At 41.2% G+C, this 15,536-nt stretch overlaps 1 protein-coding gene across 4 annotated transcripts in view; it reads right to left on the reverse strand.

Moving 5' to 3' along the window:
• The window catches only part of RBMS1 (RNA binding motif single stranded interacting protein 1), a 285,859-nt gene that overhangs the window by 63,422 nt on the left and 206,901 nt on the right, over nucleotides 1-15,536 (reverse strand). For 2 of the 4 annotated variants that reach the window (XM_053698355.1, XM_053698354.1), the window contains exons 8-9: nucleotides 15,223-15,284; nucleotides 15,005-15,098 (exon numbers count right to left, since the gene is read on the reverse strand). In XM_053698355.1, coding sequence (XP_053554330.1) covers nucleotides 15,005-15,098; nucleotides 15,223-15,284 — 156 coding nt within the window. The remainder of the gene's footprint in view (nucleotides 1-15,004; nucleotides 15,099-15,222; nucleotides 15,285-15,536) is intronic. The other 2 variants (XM_053698359.1, XM_053698356.1) reach the window with 1 other exon arrangement.

Here is a 15,536-nt window from a genome sequence, read left to right on the forward strand (position 1 = left end):
TCACTTCAGTGAGTAATAGTTGTCATTGGGAAAAAACATCTATCTGCCCTTTATTATGCTCATGTAGATGATATCACATAAGGGAAATCTAGGTTTTAACATGGCTATGCCCATTACTTTACAGAAACAAAATCTTTACACGTATTTCTTCACTATTGAAGCATCTAATCTGTATATTTTTGTTACAAATCTTCATAATATTCTCAGGCTGTTTTTGCTTTGCATAAGTCATTGCATCTATTATTTCATTACTGTTTACTGTCCCTTCAACACAGAGTAAAATAAGAAAATTTGTTTAGGAATAATATGCTATAGAAAAAAGTCTGCACTTTATTTTTAGTACTGAAACCAATACTTAGAAAGAACAATGGAAATGTAACATTTTAGTGCCACTCTATCCAGCCCCCCCCCCCCTTGGAGAAATGTTTTTTAAACGTTATTGTTTACATAGCTTTTCTTTAATCAGTGCTTATTAAGTAATGGAAATTTCAATAAAGGTGGGGATAAAGTAGGAATATGCAGCTATTTCAAATGACACAACCAATGTAAAGGAGCTGCCAACAATTGAATGCACTCTAGCAGGTACAATGGATCATTGGGAATACTTTATTGGAACATGTATGGTGTCCCTTTAACTGCTCTGTCAATATATAACTGTTAATGTTTATACTATGAAGGCTAGTTAATTGGACTTATAGTATATAGCCTTATTATTAAATTTATAGTTTGTAATAAAACAAAAAGTCACAAATACTAACGAGCCACTAAATGCTGCTTCAATACCTATATCTGAAACTGCATTTAAAGAGACTAATGTAAAAATAAAATACATTGAGTATTTTATTTTCAAACAAAAAATCATAATTTTACTATGTGTTTTACTCATTCAAAAAGAGTTAAACACATATCAAATTTACACTCATGAAGACCCCCATTCTATGCCAGATGAACATGCGGCCAGGTTATTGGGGCATACACATTTATCTCTGCTTCTTGTTTTCTCACCAGCTGTACCCTGATCTGGAGAGAGCAAGTGTTGCAGTTATTAAACACATAGTAAAAGAAGAAATATTTTTACAAATAAAATGTTCTAAAGGAACAAGCAATGTATTTTTACACTAGACTGTACCTTTAAAGCAAGAATACAAAAGCATTCTGGGAAGCTGGGTTAGTATGGCTTTGGAATTTATGAGTGAACACTGTTCATGCCGATTCACATGTCCCAGCCATTATTCTTTAACTCTAGGGAAGACACTGTACTTTTTTTTAGGATTTTGAACTGGACGCAGATTTTCTGTCCTGCCTGAGACATACAACTGCACATAAGTGCTCTTCTGATTTCCTAAAAAGGAAATACATTTGAAAGTATTGTCTGCTAACTTACTGACATACAAAAAAACTTTCCAAATGTTCAATGTATAGGGATCCATAGGAGAAAAATGATCAGTTTGCATTAGCAGCTTCTTAGACTTTGAGGGACAGGCTTGCATGTGCAAGCTAACAAGCACAAATTTAAAGGGATAGGAAAGTCAAAAACAAAATTTATGCTTACCAGATAAATGTATTTATTTCCGGGCATGGAGAGTCCACGAAACATTCTAATTACTAGTGGCATATTCACTCCTGGCCAGCAGTAGAAGGCAAAGAGCACCCCAGCAGAGCTGTTACGTATCACTTCCCTTACCCATAACCCCCAGTCATTCGGCCGAAGGGAAACGAAAAAAGAAGATAACACAAGGGTATAGAGGTGTCTGAGGACTATACAACAAAACTGCCGTCTTAAATAGAATAAGGGCAGGTCGTGGACTCTCCATGCCCGGAAATAAATACATTTATCAGGTAAGCATAAATGTTGTTTTCTTTCCTATGGCATGGAGAGTCCACAAAACATTCTAATTACTAGTGGGAACCAATACCCAAGCTAAAGGACACAGAATGAACAGGGAGGGAGAACAAGACAGGCGGACCTAAACTATAGGCACTTTTCTCCCAAAAGAAGCCTCAGCTGAGGCAAAAGTATCAATTTTGTAGAATTTGGAAAAAGTATGTATGAAGGACCAAGTGGCTGGCTTACAGATTTGCTCCACAGAAGAATAATTTTTGAAAGTCCATGAACAGCTCTAGTGGAATGAGCCGTAATTCTCTCAGGAGGCTGCTGTCCAGCTGTCTGATAAGCTAAACGGATAACACTTCTCAACCAGAGAGAAAGAGTGGTAGAAGTGCAATTCTGATCCCTACGCTTACCAGAGAAAACAACAAACAGGGCAGAAGTCTGCCAAAAATCTTTAGTTGCTTGAAGATAAAATTCAAGAGCATGCACAACATCCAAGTTATGTAAAAGACGTTCCTTCTGGGAAGGAGGGTTAGGACAAAAAGAGGGAACAACAATTTCCTGATTAATACTGGGATCCGACACTACCTTAGGGAGAAACCCCAGCTTAGTACGAAGGACCATCTTATCAGCATGAAAAATAAAGTAAAGGGAATCACACTGCAGAGCCAAAAGTTCGGAAACTCTGCGAGCAGAAGAAATAGCAAGAAGAAACAAAACATTCCAAAATAGTAATTTAATATTAACAGAATGCATTGGCTCAAACGGAGCCTGCAACAAAACTCTAAGAACAAGGTTAAGGCTCCAAGGGGAGCAACAGATTTAAACACAGGCCTGCCCAGACGTTTATGCAGAAGAAAAGACAGTGCAGAAATCTGACCTTTAAAAGTACTAACTGACAAACCCTTCTCCAGGCCCTCGTAAAGAAAAGTCAAAATTCGAGGAACCCTTACATTGTTCCAAGAAAAACCCTTTGAATCACACCAATGAAGGAATTTATACCATACCCTATGGTAAATTCTGCGAGTAACCGATTTACGAGCCTGAAACATAGTATCTATGACTTTCTCAAAGAAGCCATGTCTAGCCAAACTTAGACGTTCAATCTCCAAGCAGTCAGCTTCAGAAAACCAGATTTGGATGAAGAAAAGGACCCTGAAGTAGAAGGTCCTTCCTGAAAGGTAACCTCCATGGCGGAAGAGATGACATCATCACCAGATCCGCAAACTAGATCCTGCGAGGCCATGCAGGAGCTATTAGAATAACAGAAGCTCTCTCCTGTTTGATGAGAGCAATTACTTGTGGAAGCAACACAAACAGAGGAAACAGGTATGCTAGATTGAAGCTCCAAGGAACTGCTAGAGCATCTACCAGAACAGCTTGAGGATCTCTTGACCTTGAACCGTACTTTGAAGCTTGGCGTTTTGACGAGACGCCATCAGATCCAACTGCCTGCTCAGAAATTATGCCTCCCAGTGGTCCACCCCTGGTATGTGGATGGCAGAGAGATGGCAATTGTGAGACTCTGCCCACTGGAGAATGTGAGTCACCTTATTCATTGCCAAGGAACTACGAGTTCCTCGCTGGTGATTGATGCAGGCTACCGAGATGATGTTGTCCGACTAAAATCTGATAAATTGGACCAAAGCTAGTTGAAGCTAAGCTATTGAAGCATAAAAAATTGCTCTCAACTCCAAGATGTTTATTGAAAGAGATGACTCCTCTGGAGTCCACAGACCCTGTGCTTTTAAGAAACCCCAAACTGCTCCCCAGCCTAACAGGCTGGCGTCCGTGGTCACAATCACCCAGGAAGGCCTTAGAAAACATGTTCCCCGAGACAGATGGTCCTGTGAAATCCACCACGAGAGAGAGACTCTTGATGGGGAATCCAAATTTATCTTCTGTTACAGATCAGAGTGGTCCCTGTTCCATTGACTTAGCATGCATAGTTGCAGAGGTCTCAGATGGAACCAAGCAAAAGGAATGATGTCCATGGAGGCAACCATCAGTCCAATCACCTCCATGCATTGAGCCACAGATGGACGAATAGCAGACTGGAGAGACAGGCAAGAAACATGAAGTTTGGATTTTCTGACGTCAGTCAGAAAAATCTTCATGGACAGGGAATCTATGATTGTTCCCAAGAAACACACCCTTGTATCTGGAACAAGGGTACTCTTTCCTAGATTCACTTTCCACCCGTGGGAACGTAGAATAGACAACAACATCTCAGTATGAGATTTCCTAGATGAAAAGATGGCACTTTAACTAGAATGTCGTCTAGATAAGATGCCACAGCAATACCCTGGAACCTCACCACTGCCAGAAGAGCCCCCAGAACCTTTGTAAAAATTCTGGGAGCTGTAGCAAGGCCAAAAGGAAGGGCCACAAACTGGAAATGTTTGTCCTGGAAGGCAAACCTTAGATACTGGTAATGATCCCTGTGAATAGGAACATGAAGATACGCGTCCTTTAGATCTATAGTCATCATGAACAGACCCGTTTGGACAAAAGGAAGAATAGAACGGATGGTCTCCATCTTGAAAGACGGAACCCTGAGGAATTGGTTGAGACACTTTAGGTCCATAATTGGATGAAAAGTGCCCTCCTTTTTGGGAACTAAAAATAAATTTGAATAGAATCATAGACCCTGTTCCTCTAGAGGAACTGGAACAAATACTCCCAGGAATAATAGGTCCTTTATGCGGTTTAAGAAGGCCTCTCTCTTTATCTGATTCACAGATAACCATGACAGGTGGAATCAGCCCCTGGGAGTACAAGATTTGAATCCTATTCTGTAACCATGGGATACATTGCGTATCCAAGCCTGCAGAAAAAAAAGAAAGCCTGCCCTCCACTTGATCCACTACAGGATCGGGGGAGGCCCCTTCATGTTGATTTAGAATAAGTGGAAGGCTTCTTGGTTTGCTTCCCCCTATTCCATGACTGGATCTCCAAGAAGACTTGGATTGATCCGACTTGGAAGAGGAAGATTTCTGTCCCTTAAAGTTATAAAAAGAATGAAAATTAGAATTCTGGCAACCCTTATGTCTATTCTTTTTATCCTGAGGTAGGAAACCATTTCCACCTGTAATGTCACAAATTATTTCTGCCAGACCTGGCCCAAACAAGGTTTTACCATTTTAAAAGGCAAAGATAAAAGCTTGGACTTGGATGTTACATCTGCAGACAAAGATTTTAACCACAGAGCTATGTGAACTAAAACAGTAAAACCAGAAATCTTTGCACCCAGCCTAAGAATTTGCATGTTGGCATCACAAATAAAGGTATTGGCTTGAGAGCCTTGATCCTGTCTTGGATCTCCTCTATAGTAGTCTCTTCTAGGATAAGATGCTGCCCCTGCAACTGTAGCAATACTAGCAACAGGTTGCCACTGTAATCCCTAATAAATGTACATCTTCTTAAAAAAAGCCTCAAGCTTCTTATACATGGGATCCTTGAAAAAACAACTACTATCTTCAATATGAATAGTAGTTCTCTTAGCCAGAGTAGAGATAGCTCCCTCTACCTTGGGCACCGTGCGCCACGAAACACAAATAGCATAAGCAACAGGAAACATCTTTTTAAATACTGGGGATGGGGAAAAAGGAATCCCTAGTTTATCCCATTCCTGAGTAATAATATCTGCCATACGGTCTGGAACTGGAAATACTTCCACAGATGAGGGTACATCATATACCCTATTAAGCTTACTAGACCTCTATGGATTCTCCGCAACAGATGCGTCAAATTCTTCCAAAGTTGCAAGAACCTCCTTCAAAAGAACTGTGTTCTAACATAAATCTGAAATCAATCTCATCTGAATCTGCAGAATTGGCCACTACAGTATCAGAATCTGACAATTCCCCCTCAGAAGCCACTGAAGAATCATCCTCATCAGATAATTGAGACAAACTGACTAACTCAGCTTTAGCGGAGTCAGCCTTACTAACATTAATATGTTTAGATTTCCTCTTTCATTTACCAGAAACCATTGGAAAAGCTGATAAAGCTGCAGAAACAGCTAAAACCATCAGCTCTGCTGAGGTCTTACCCCTCCAGAAGTTGCTATCCCACTAGCACAGAAAACCGGACACACCCAGAAGCAAAATACACTTCCTTGTTAACGGAACAGCCCAAATCTACTTGCAGCTGTAAACAGAGGAAACTGCAACCTCAACACTTGCCGCGGCAAACTCCAATCTGAACAGAGAAGCTGAAAACCGGAAGTGCCGAGGAGAGGTCACGTGAAAGAAAAAATGAGTGTATAATGTCCCTTTAAGGGGAAAGCTGAGGTGTAGCTAGGATAACACTATCCTGAGAGACAGGAGGCTCAGGGAGAGACATCTTATCTTTAAACATTAAGGTTTTGTTTAGACATGAAGAGCAAAACTGAACAGGAGGAATTATCTTAGCCTCCAAACAAAAACAGAATTTATGTTTACCTGATAAATTTCTTTCTCCAACGGTGTGTCCGGTCCACGGCGTCATCCTTACTTGTGGGATATTCTCTTCCCCAACAGGAAATGGCAAAGAGCCCAGCAAAGCTGGTCACATGATCCCTCCTAGGCTCCGCCTACCCCAGTCATTCGACCGACGTTAAGGAGGAATATTTGCATAGGAGAAACCATATGGTACCGTGGTGACTGTAGTTAAAGAAAATAAATTATCAGACCTGATTAAAAAACCAGGGCGGGCCGTGGACCGGACACACCGTTGGAGAAAGAAATTTATCAGGTAAACATAAATTCTGTTTTCTCCAACATAGGTGTGTCCGGTCCACGGCGTCATCCTTACTTGTGGGAACCAATACCAAAGCTTTAGGACACGGATGAAGGGAGGGAGCAAATCAGGTCACCTAAATGGAAGGCACCATGGCTTGCAAAACCTTTCTCCCAAAAATAGCCTCAGAAGAAGCAAAAGTATCAAACTTGTAAAATTTGGTAAAAGTGTGCAGTGAAGACCAAGTCGCTGCCCTACATATCTGATCAACAGAAGCCTCGTTCTTGAAGGCCCATGTGGAAGCCACAGCCCTAGTGGAATGAGCTGTGATTCTTTCGGGAGGCTGCCGTCCGGCAGTCTCGTAAGCCAATCTGATGATGCTTTTAATCCAAAAAGAGAGAGAGGTAGAAGTTGCTTTTTGACCTCTCCTTTTACCGGAATAAACAACAAACAAGGAAGATGTTTGTCTAAAATCCTTTGTAGCATCTAAATAGAATTTTAGAGCGCGAACAACATCCAAATTGTGCAACAAACGTTCCTTCTTTGAAACTGGTTTCGGACACAGAGAAGGTACGATAATCTCCTGGTTAATGTTTTTGTTAGAAACAACTTTTGGAAGAAAACCAGGTTTAGTACGTAAAACCACCTTATCTGCATGGAACACCAGATAAGGAGGAGAACACTGCAGAGCAGATAATTCTGAAACTCTTCTAGCAGAAGAAATTGCAACTAAAAACAAAACTTTCCAAGATAATAACTTAATATCAACGGAATGTAAGGGTTCAAACGGAACCCCCTGAAGAACTGAAAGAACTAAATTGAGACTCCAAGGAGGAGTCAAAGGTTTGTAAACAGGCTTGATTCTAACCAGAGCCTGAACAAAGGCTTGAACATCTGGCACAGCTGCCAGCTTTTTGTGAAGTAACACCGACAAGGCAGAAATCTGTCCCTTCAGGGAACTTGCAGATAATCCTTTTTCCAATCCTTCTTGAAGGATGGATAGAATCCTAGGAATCTTAACCTTGTCCCAAGGGAATCCTTTAGATTCACACCAACAGATATATTTTTTCCAAATTTTGTGGTAAATCTTTCTAGTTACAGGCTTTCTGGCCTGAACAAGAGTATCGATAACAGAGTCTGAGAATCCTCGCTTCGATAAAATCAAGCGTTCAATCTCCAAGCAGTCAGCTGGAGTGAAACCAGATTCGGATGTTCGAACGGACCCTGAACAAGAAGGTCTCGTCTCAAAGGTAGCTTCCAAGGTGGAGCCGATGACATATTCACCAGATCTGCATACCAAGTCCTGCGTGGCCACGCAGGAGCTATCAAGATCACCGACGCCCTCTCCTGATTGATCCTGGCTACCAGCCTGGGGATGAGAGGAAATGGCGGGAACACATAAGCTAGTTTGAAGGTCCAAGGTGCTACTAGTGCATCCACTAGAGCCGCCTTGGGATCCCTGGATCTGGCCCCGTAGCAAGGAACTTTGAAGTTCTGACGAGAGGCCATCAGATCCATGTCTGGAATGCCCCACAGGTGAGTGACTTGGGCAAAGATTTCCGGATGGAGTTCCCACTCCCCCGGATGCAATGTCTGACGACTCAGAAAATCCGCTTCCCAATTTTCCACTCCTGGGATGTGGATAGCAGACAGGTGGCAGGAGTGAGACTCCGCCCATAGAATGATTTTGGTCACTTCTTCCATCGCTAGGGAACTCCTTGTTCCCCCCTGATGGTTGATGTACGCAACAGTTGTCATGTTGTCTGATTGAAACCGTATGAACTTGGTCCTCGCTAGCTGAGGCCAAGCCTTGAGAGCATTGAATATCGCTCTCAGTTCCAGAATATTTATCGGTAGAAGAGATTCTTCCCGAGACCAAAGACCCTGAGCTTTCAGGGATCCCCAGACCGCGCCCCAGCCCATCAGACTGGCGTCGGTCGTGACAATGACCCACTCTGGTCTGCGGAATGTCATCCCTTGTGACAGGTTGTCCAGGGACAGCCACCAACGGAGTGAGTCTCTGGTCCTCTGATTTACTTGTATCTTCGGAGACAAGTCTGTATAGTCCCCATTCCACTGACTGAGCATGCACAGTTGTAATGGTCTTAGATGAATGCGCGCAAAAGGAACTATGTCCATTGCCGCTACCATTAACCCGATCACTTCCATGCACTGAGCTATGGAAGGAAGAGGAACGGAATGAAGTATCCGACAAGAGTCTAGAAGTTTTGTTTTTCTGACCTCTGTCAGAAAAATCCTCATTTCTAAGGAGTCTATAATTGTTCCCAAGAAGGGAACCCTTGTTGACGGGGATAGAGAACTCTTTTCCACGTTCACTTTCCATCCGTGAGATCTGAGAAAGGCCAGGACGATGTCCGTGTGAGCCTTTGCTTGAGGAAGGGACGACGCTTGAATCAGAATGTCGTCCAAGTAAGGTACTACCGCAACGCCCCTTGGTCGTAGCACAGCTAGAAGGGACCCTAGTACCTTTGTGAAAATCCTTGGAGCAGTGGCTAATCCGAAAGGAAGCGCCACGAACTGGTAATGTTTGTCCAGGAATGCGAACCTTAGGAACCGATGATGTTCCTTGTGGATAGGAATATGTAGATACGCATCCTTTAAATCCACCGTGGTCATGAATTGACCTTCCTGGATGGAAGGAAGAATAGTTCGAATGGTTTCCATCTTGAACGATGGAACCTTGAGAAACTTGTTTAAGATCTTGAGATCTAAGATTGGTCTGAACGTTCCCTCTTTTTTGGGAACTATGAACAGATTGGAGTAGAACCCCATCCCTTGTTCTCTTAATGGAACTGGATGAATCACTCCCATTTTTAACAGGTCTTCTACACAATGTAAGAACGCCTGTCTTTTTATGTGGTCTGAAGACAACAGAGACCTGTGGAACCTCCCCCTTGGGGGAAGTCCCTTGAATTCCAGAAGATAACCTTGGGAGACTATTTCTAGCGCCCAAGGATCCAGAACATCTCTTGCCCAAGCCTGAGCGAAGAGAGAGAGTCTGCCCCCCACCAGATCCGGTCCCGGATCGGGGGCCAACATTTCATGCTGTCTTGGTAGCAGTGGCAGGTTTCTTGGCCTGCTTTCCCTTGTTCCAGCCTTGCATTGGTCTCCAAGCTGGCTTGGCTTGAGAAGTATTACCCTCTTGCTTAGAGAACGTAGCACTTTGGGCTGGTCCGTTTTTACGAAAGGGACGAAAATTAGGTCTATTTTTTGCCTTGAAAGGCCGATCCTGAGGAAGGGCGTGGCCCTTACCCCCAGTGATATCAGAGATAATCTCTTTCAAGTCAGGGCCAAACAGCGTTTTCCCCTTGAAAGGAATGTTTAGTAGCTTGTTCTTGGAAGACGCATCAGCCGACCAAGATTTCAACCAAAGCGCTCTGCGCGCCACAATAGCAAACCCAGAATTCTTAGCCGCTAACCTAGCCAATTGCAAAGTGGCGTCTAGGGTGAAAGAATTAGCCAATTTGAGAGCATTGATTCTGTCCATAATCTCCTTATAAGGAGGAGAATCACTATCGAGCGTCTTTATCAGCTCATCGAACCAGAAACATGCGGCTGTAGCGACAGGGACAATGCATGAAATTGGTTGTAGAAGGTAACCCTGCTGAACAAACATCTTTTTAAGCAAACCTTCTAATTTTTTATCCATAGGATCTTTGAAAGCACAACTATCCTCTATGGGTATAGTGGTGCGTTTGTTTAAAGTGGAAACCGCTCCCTCGACCTTGGGGACTGTCTGCCATAAGTCCTTTCTGGGGTCGACCATAGGAAACAATTTTTTAAATATGGGGGGAGGGACGAAAGGAATACCGGGCCTTTCCCATTCTTTATTAACAATGTCCGCCACCCGCTTGGGTATAGGAAAAGCTTCTGGGAGCCCCGGCACCTCTAGGAACTTGTCCATTTTACATAGTTTCTCTGGGATGACCAACTTTTCACAATCATCCAGAGTGGATAATACCTCCTTAAGCAGAATGCGGAGATGTTCCAACTTAAATTTAAATGCAATCACATCAGGTTCAGCCTGTTGAGAAATGTTCCCTGAATCAGTAATTTCTCCCTCAGACAAAACCTCCCTGGCCCCATCAGACTGGGTTAGGGGCCCTTCAGAGATATTAATATCAGCGTCGTCATGCTCTTCAGTATCTAAAACAGAGCAGCCACGCTTACGCTGACAAGGGTTCATTTTGGCTAAAATGTTTTTGACAGAATTATCCATTACAGCCGTTAATTGTTGCATAGTAAGGAGTATTGGCGCGCTAGATGTACTAGGGGCCTCCTGAGTGGGCAAGACTCGTGTAGACGAAGGAGGGAATGATGCAGTACCATGCTTACTCCCCTCACTTGAGGAATCATCTTGGGCATCATTGTCATTATCACATAAATCACATTTATTTAAATGAATAGGAATTCTGGCTTCCCCACATTCAGAACACAGTCTATCTGGTAGTTCAGACATGTTAAACAGGCATAAACTTGATAACAAAGTACAAAAACGTTTTAAAATAAAACCGTTACTGTCACTTTAAATTTTAAACTGAACACACTTTATTACTGCAATTGCGAAAAAACATGAAGGAATTGTTCAAAATTCACCAAATTTTCACCACAGTGTCTTAAAGCCTTAAAGGTATTGCACACCAAATTTGGAAGCTTTAACCCTTAAAATAACGGAACCGGAGCCGTTTTAAACTTTAACCCCTTTACAGTCCCTGGTATCTGCTTTGCTGAGACCCAACCAAGCCCAAAGGGGAATACGATACCAAAAGACGCCTTCAGAAAGTCTTTTCTAAGTATCAGAGCTCCTCTCACATGCGACTGCATGCCATGCCTCTCAAAAACAAGTGCGCCACACCGGCGCGAAAATGAGGCTCTGCTTAAGCTTTGGGAAAGCCCCTAAGGAATAAGGTGTCTAATACAGTGCCTGCCGATATTATTATATCAAAATACCCAGATAAAATGATTCCTCAAGGCTAAATATGTGTTAATAATGAATCGATTTAGCCCAGAAACAGTCTACAGTCTTAATAAGCCCTTGTGAAGCCCTTATTTATGATCGTAATAAACATGGCTTACCGGATCCCATAGGGAAAATGACAGCTTCCAGCATTACATCGTCTTGTTAGAATGTGTCATACCTCAAGCAGCAAGAGACTGCACACTGTTCCCCCAACTGAAGTTAATTGCTCTCAACAGTCCTGTGTGGAACAGCCATGGATTTTAGTTACGGTTGCTAAAATCATTTTCCTCATACAAACAGAAATCTTCATCTCTTTTCTGTTTCTGAGTAAATAGTACATACCAGCACTATTTCAAAATAACAAACTCTTGATTGAATAATAAAAACTACAGTTAAACACTAAAAAACTCTAAGCCATCTCCGTGGAGATGTTGCCTGTACAACGGCAAAGAGAATGACTGGGGTAGGCGGAGCCTAGGAGGGATCATGTGACCAGCTTTGCTGGGCTCTTTGCCATTTCCTGTTGGGGAAGAGAATATCCCACAAGTAAGGATGACGCCGTGGACCGGACACACCTATGTTGGAGAAATAAGCATTTTTCAAATGAATCAACTTCAGCATCAGTGTCCATAATTGGGTATCAGATCCTAGCAATTAACAAAAAATTAAATGCCAAATTATGTTATTTAAACGAAGCAATAAAACATAAATAAGCACCTAAAACCCTCAGCTCTGCTGAGGTCTTACCCCTCCAGAAGTTGCTATCCCACTAGCACAGAAAATCGGACACACCCGGTAGCAAAATACACTGTTTGTTACCGGAACAGCCCAAATCTACTTGCAACTGTAAACAGAGGAAACTGCAACCTCAACACTAGCCGCGGCAAACTCCGATCTGAACAGAGAAGCCGAAAACCGGACGTGCCGAGGAGTGGTTCTTTTTTAAATGCGCCAAACAAAAACGATGCTAAAACCGACAGCGGCACAGCAAAAGTGATTGGGCCAAATAAGCTGAGCTGAAAAGTGATTGCAACAAGTTGAAAGTAGAACAAACACCTGTCAAACACTTTATACACTCTCCATCTCTGAGCCCCAATAAAATATGATGCCTCTTTTCAAATATAAGTAGTGTCGGTACCTTCAAACCTAGAAGAGAAAGCACTTACCTGTGGTTCCTGCTCTGTCAAGCCGGAGCTGTTTTCTCAGGTGTGGCAGCTTCTCCATTTCTACCAGGGACCTATAGAAAAGAAAAAACAGAGTAACCAACCCTGGCTTTCTATAATAGGGGTAGCAATAATGTTAGAAGTTAAGCAAAGCCAACCTCTCCGTCTTCTAACTGCTAATAGCCACCATTACTCTTACTAAAGGGATTGACATGGGCACAGCTAGACCCCAATCCTTGCTTGCAGGGAAAAGTACCCATTAAAGGATTTAAAATAAATCTTCAGACACCATCTTCGCCATCCTCCTGTGATCAAGGCAAAGAGAATGACTGGGGGTTATGGGTAAGGGAAGTGATACTTAAAGGGACAGTCTAGGCCAAAATAAACTTTCATAATTCAGATAGGGCATGTAATTTTAAACAATTTTCCAATTTACTTTTATCACCAATTTTGCTTTCTTATCTTGGTTCTTAGTTGAAAGCTTAACCTAGGAGGTTCATATGCTAATTTATTAGACCTTGAAGGCCACCTCTTTTCAGAATGCAATTTAACAGTTTTTCACCACTAGAGGGTGTTAGTTCACGTGTTTCATATAGATAACACTGTGCTCGCGCACGTGAAGTTATCTGGGAGCAGGCACTGATTGGCTAAACTGTAAGTCTGTCAAAAGAACTGAAATAAAGGGGCAGTTTGCAGAGGCTTAGATACAAGATAATCACAGAGGTTAAAAGTATATTAATATAACTGTGTTGGTTATGCAAAACTGGGGAATGGGTAATAAAGGGATTATCTATCTTTTAAAACAATAAAAATTCTGGTGTAGACTGTCCCTTTAACAGCTCTGCTGGGGTGCTCTTTGCCTCCTCCTGCTGGCCAGGAGTGAATATCCCACTAGTAATTAGAATGTTTTGTGGATTCTCCATGCCATAGGAAATAAATTAAACTTGCATGATTCAGATAGAGCATTTTATGTCATTTTATGAAACTTTTAAATTCCCTTCCATTTTCGAATGTGCTTTGTATTCTTGAAAAAGAATAGGCACATATGCTACAGTAGTGGGAGCTAGCTTCCGATTCGTGCCGGCACACATTTGTCTCTTGTGATTGGCTAACTAGATGTGTTCAGCTAGCTGCCAATGTTCCTTCAGCAAAATTACCTTGTACTCGCTCATTTAGGGTGATTGAAAGGCCCTGCTCTCTTGCAACCAATCTTAAAACAACTTTTACGCTATCTTAAATTTCGACAAGCAATGACACATCGCTAATAGCGATTGTGGTCGGAGAGTTTCTCTGCTTGAGAACTTGTCCACTTGCTGCTTGATAAATTTCCCTTATAATCTATTATTAGGCTTACTATCATACATTTGTTACAATTATTCTGATTAGTACTTTATTCCACGTGTCAAAGTTTTACTAAATTTAAAAATATAACCCGATAGGTACACTTAGAACCTGGTCTGCAGTCGTTGAGGACTGGTGCTAAGAAAACCTACACATCTTGACCTTTATATGAATCCCCAGACCGTTAACTACAGAAAGCACATTTCTTCCTGGCCTTTGTATGATTAGCCTACACATTTGGTGTAGCCAATTGAGTTACAGCAGTGCACTCATGTATTAACCATGCAAGTAAACTATCAAGGATGACCTGCTAGAGAAAACTTGAAGACACAATTTGAATTTGAAGTTTAAAATAATAGGAATACCTATATGAGTATATATTAAACTGTTGTTAAATTTAACAAATAAACAGTAATAATACTACAAAATTTATATATAATTTGTAAAAAAAGGAATACAATTTAGTATACAGATATATGTATAGAACCTCTATACCTATTGTTAGAGGAATATAAAATATATATACTTGCAGCTATCCTGAATATATAATCATTGAGACACAAGTACCCTTTATGGAAAAGAGTGAGACACTGCAAACAAATAGTTTTTTGTTATATTCAAATAATTCAAATTAATAAAATATTTAATAATTCATATAAAAAATTAGTACATTACAAAGTAAAACGATACTGAATACTTGCACTTAAAAAGTCAAAGTCTTGAGCATAGAAAGTCTTTCAGCTGCAAACAGCAAGCCCCAGTTAAAACACAGAGTCACCGGCCGGTGTATCCCTCCAAAACCACCAATACGAATAGTTTTCATTTGGTCCTCAAAAACATATTGCAAACTACGACTATTTTTCATGTAGCGATTTCCCAGTCTCATTTGATGGACACCCTGTATAGTGCTGCAGAATCTGCTGTCACATTACAGATTTTTTTAATGGAAATAAAAATGAAACTAACCTGGTATGTTGATACTGGAGAAGCGATGTATGGTGTGATAGATGTTTGGGTAATCATTCTGTTTGTTGCTATGCTGTATGGTGAAGGATAAAACCTAGAACACAAATAGAAGAAAGGTTTCCAAGACCCATTAAAAAATCTAAAATAAACTAATAAAACAAAAAAATAAATAAATAAGTAAATTAAACAAAAAGAAACACCAAAAATTGGAAAATCACCTTCTGACATACCCATTTTGAATAGCAGCAGTGGTGGGGTCATATGTAAGTGTCATTCCGGTCTATGAAAAAAGGGAAGAAAAATATAGCCTCAAATCTTCTGACTAAACACAAATATAATGATGTAAAGGTATTTAATAATGATTTAAAAACATGTTACAGGAAAAAATGAAAGGGGACATAACATTTGAATATTTTCTCTATTTCACCTAAAGAAAAAAACATATTTTTGTACCTGTGCTGAATAAACCTACTTTTTCTATTGGAGATGTCCCTTTCAGCCAGTGATCAGCAGAACTATGACTCATTTGCAT

This window comes from Bombina bombina, chromosome 1 (genome assembly GCF_027579735.1).
Source record: "Bombina bombina isolate aBomBom1 chromosome 1, aBomBom1.pri, whole genome shotgun sequence".
Lineage (NCBI taxonomy): Eukaryota > Metazoa > Chordata > Amphibia > Anura > Bombinatoridae > Bombina > Bombina bombina.